At 59.5% G+C, this 3,255-nt stretch overlaps 1 protein-coding gene across 1 annotated transcript in view; it reads right to left on the bottom strand.

Moving 5' to 3' along the window:
• Positions 1 to 4: 4 nt before the first annotated feature.
• The window catches only part of CACTIN (cactin, spliceosome C complex subunit), a gene marked incomplete at both ends in the record, with an annotated part of 5,206 nt that continues 1,955 nt past the window's right edge, over positions 5 to 3,255 (bottom strand). The window contains 5 exons of the mRNA XM_009073116.1: positions 5 to 66; positions 310 to 677; positions 1,730 to 1,998; positions 2,152 to 2,274; positions 2,687 to 2,879. Of these exons, the coding sequence (XP_009071364.1) occupies positions 5 to 66; positions 310 to 677; positions 1,730 to 1,998; positions 2,152 to 2,274; positions 2,687 to 2,879 (1,015 nt within the window). The remainder of the gene's footprint in view (positions 67 to 309; positions 678 to 1,729; positions 1,999 to 2,151; positions 2,275 to 2,686; positions 2,880 to 3,255) is intronic.

The raw sequence follows: 3,255 nt of genomic DNA on the forward strand, positions 1-3,255 counted from the left end.
AAACTGGCAGGGGAAGCCGTGGCGGTGGGAGTACTCCCACTCCCTGTTGACAATCTTGAAGGCGATGTCCTCGTAGGGCGGCCCGGCGTGGAAGCGCAGGATAGGATGGCGATTGTTGTCCTGACAGGCCTCCAGGAAGTACTCGGGCGTCGAGCGCTTGTCGATGAGGTCGGGGTAGAAGATGTTGAACTTGTAGCCCTGCACGATCTACAGGCCTCCAGGAAGTACTCGGGCGTCGAGCGCTTGTCGATGAGGTCGGGGTAGAAGATGTTGAACTTGTAGCCCTGCACGATCTTTCTTGAAGGCGATGTCCTCGTAGGGCGGCCCGGCGTGGAAGCGCAGGATGGCGAAGTCCTTGTTGTCCTGACAGGCCTCCAGGAAGTACTCGGGCGTCGAGCGCTTGTCGATGAGGTCGGGGTAGAAGATGTTGAACTTGTAGCCCTGCACGATCTTCGGGGGAGGGTTGTCGAAGTCGTAGTGGGTCTGGTTGTACTTGTTCCACTCGAAGCCCGTGTGCACGCGGTTGAAGAAACGCGGCTTGCGCGGGCGGTACTTGTCGGCCCACAGGTAGGCCTTGCCCGTCAGGGGCATCTCCACGCTGAACTGAGCCTCGTCCGCGCCCATGCCCTCCTTGGCCTTGCGGAAGAAGATGTCATCAGTGCTCTCAGAGGCATCCCCTGCAAAGGAGGAGAGGAGACATCAGTGTCCAGCCCTGACACCGCAGCAGGTGGTGGGTGAGGGATGCAGAGCTGGACACAGGGATGTGGACACTGCCCTGGGGACTCTGAGTGGGCACCAGGCTGACTTGTGCTGGGAAACTCCTCCAAAACACTCCTCCCACCTGTCTGCACCAGAATACCTTGTCATTCCCACAGGGAATGTCATTCCCCACAGGGAATGACAACACTCTGAGCCCCATCTTGTGTCCAGGTCTGGGTTCCTCAGGACAAGAGGGACACGGAGCTCCTGAAGTAGGTCCAGCCGTGGGCAAGGAAGATGCTGAAGAGACTGGAGCACCTCAGTGATAAGGAAAGGCTGAGGGAATTGTGCCTGCTCAGTCTCGAGAAGAGACGACTGGGAGGGATCTCGTTAATGTATGGATATTATGTACATGAACAGGAGGTGCCAAGAGGATGGATCAGACTCTTCTCAGTGGTGGAAACCAATAAAACAAGAGTGAACAGCAAAAACCGATGCACAGGAAGAACTTCCCTGTGCAGTCAAGTCACTGAGAACAGATTGCCCAGAGAGATTGTGGGTTTTCCTCAATGAAGGTGTTCAAGAACCATCTCAACACAACCCTGACCCATATGCTCTAGGGTGACCCTGCTCGAGGTGGGAGGTGGGCCCAGATAACCCAGTGTGGTCCCTTCCAACCTGACTGGTTCTGTGATTTCCCTGCTCCAGGCTGGACCACATCCAGGGAATCCCTTTGCCAGCCCAGCTCCAGGTGCCTGCTCCTTCCTCAATGAAGGTGTTCAAGAACCATCTCAACACAACCCTGACCCATATGCTCTAGGGTGACCCTGCTCGAGGTGGGAGGTGGGCCCAGATAACCCAGTGTGGTCCCTTCCAACCTGACTGGTTCTGTGATTTCCCTGCTCCAGGCTGGACCACATCCAGGGAATCCCTTTGCCAGCCCAGCTCCAGGTGCCTGCTCCAGATCCAGCATCCTCACCCTTTCCCAAGGGCAGTGCCCCCTCCAGCCCTGCACACCCACGGGACTCACCTGTCACCTGGAGCTGCTGGCGCAGGAGCAGCAGTCGGTGCGTGTCCTCCTCGGCCTCCAGCACGTGGGCGTCGAAGGGCAGCTCGTTGGGGCCCAGCAGCCTGGGGCTGTACTTGCCAGCATCATAGTCGTCCAGGCTCTGCTGGATCAGGTCCTCCTCCATCAGCACAGCCTCCCCCTCGGCCTCGCCCTTGGCCTCGGCGTCCTGCTCTGCCTCTGGCTCCGAGGACGGCCCTGGCTGCGCCTCAAGGCTCTCCTCTGGGTCCAGCCTGCACGGAAGGGAGAAGAGAGGACTGGGACGGGGATGGTACCCTCGTTCTCTGCTCCCCTGCGCTCTGCTCGGGCAAGGACGGGAGCACGAGGCTGCCGGAGTGTCCCACGGGAGAGGCCTGGAGGGCTGTGCTCCTCAGAGAGCTGCTTACCTGTCGCTGGGGGAGGCTGGTTCCCGCTTGATGATGGGGAAGAGTGGCTCACTCTCCACCCCCTGCTCCTGCTTCAGCTTGTACAGCTTCTGGCGCAGCACGTCCTGGTGCCGCTCCCGCAGCCTGTGGGAGCAGAGGAGCCATCATCAGGTCTGTCTCACACCCACTGCCCAGAGCTGTGACAGCCACCACAGCACAAGAAACCTGCTGGGTTTGGGCTGAACAACCCCCAGGTTGGTTCCCTCTTGGAGACCTCATAGACATCATCACCAGAGAATCATGAAATATTCAGTGTTGGAAGGGACCCTTAAGGGTCACTGAATCCAACTCTTGGCCCTGCGCAGGACATCTCTGAGAATCACACCAAATGCCTGAGAGCATTGTCCAAACGCTCCTTGAGCTCTGTCAGGCTTGGGGCCATGGAGAAGGGACAGTGTCCAGCCCTACTCCCCTCTTGGGAACCAGCCATCTCCGAGGTATAAACCTCTTCCACCAACAACCTGGAGTCTGTGCCACCCCCAGGCCCTGCTCTCACCTGGCCCGAGCCATGTAAGCCTTCAGCTGCTGCAGGAGGCTCTCCCAGTACCCGATGTCCAGGTTGGGCCCCCCGGCCCGGATCTTGCTCTCGATGCCCTGGTACAGAGCTTGCAGCTGGTTGTAGGTCTTTCCCTTGAACACAGACTGCACGTCTGAGCTGACCGAGGCGTTGACGCCGTCACGGCGCTCCCCTGCACAGGTGAGGGCAGAAGGTCACCCTCGGGGCACTCACCAGCCTTCAGCCCAGCCCTCCTGGCAGCAGGAGGCTGGAGCCCAGCTGGGAATGGCTGCCAGACCCACAGCCTCCACCCAGCAGGGCCCAGAGAGCCTCTCTGAGCCTGAGTGACACAGCAGATCATGCTATGCATCACCCACCACTCACACTCCCCTTGACACCCACACCAGGCCCTGCCCTCCCACTCACAGCTTCATGGCATGTTCAGGGGGTGGAACAGACCTCAAATCGTCCAGCCCCAACCTCCTACCAAAGCAGGCTGCTCAAGGCTCATCCAACCTGGCTGTGAACACTGCCAGGGCTGGGGCAGCCACAGCATCCCTGCGCAAACT

The sequence above is a fragment of the Acanthisitta chloris genome, unplaced genomic scaffold (assembly GCF_000695815.1).
Source record: "Acanthisitta chloris isolate BGI_N310 unplaced genomic scaffold, ASM69581v1 scaffold14784, whole genome shotgun sequence".
NCBI lineage: Eukaryota > Metazoa > Chordata > Aves > Passeriformes > Acanthisittidae > Acanthisitta > Acanthisitta chloris.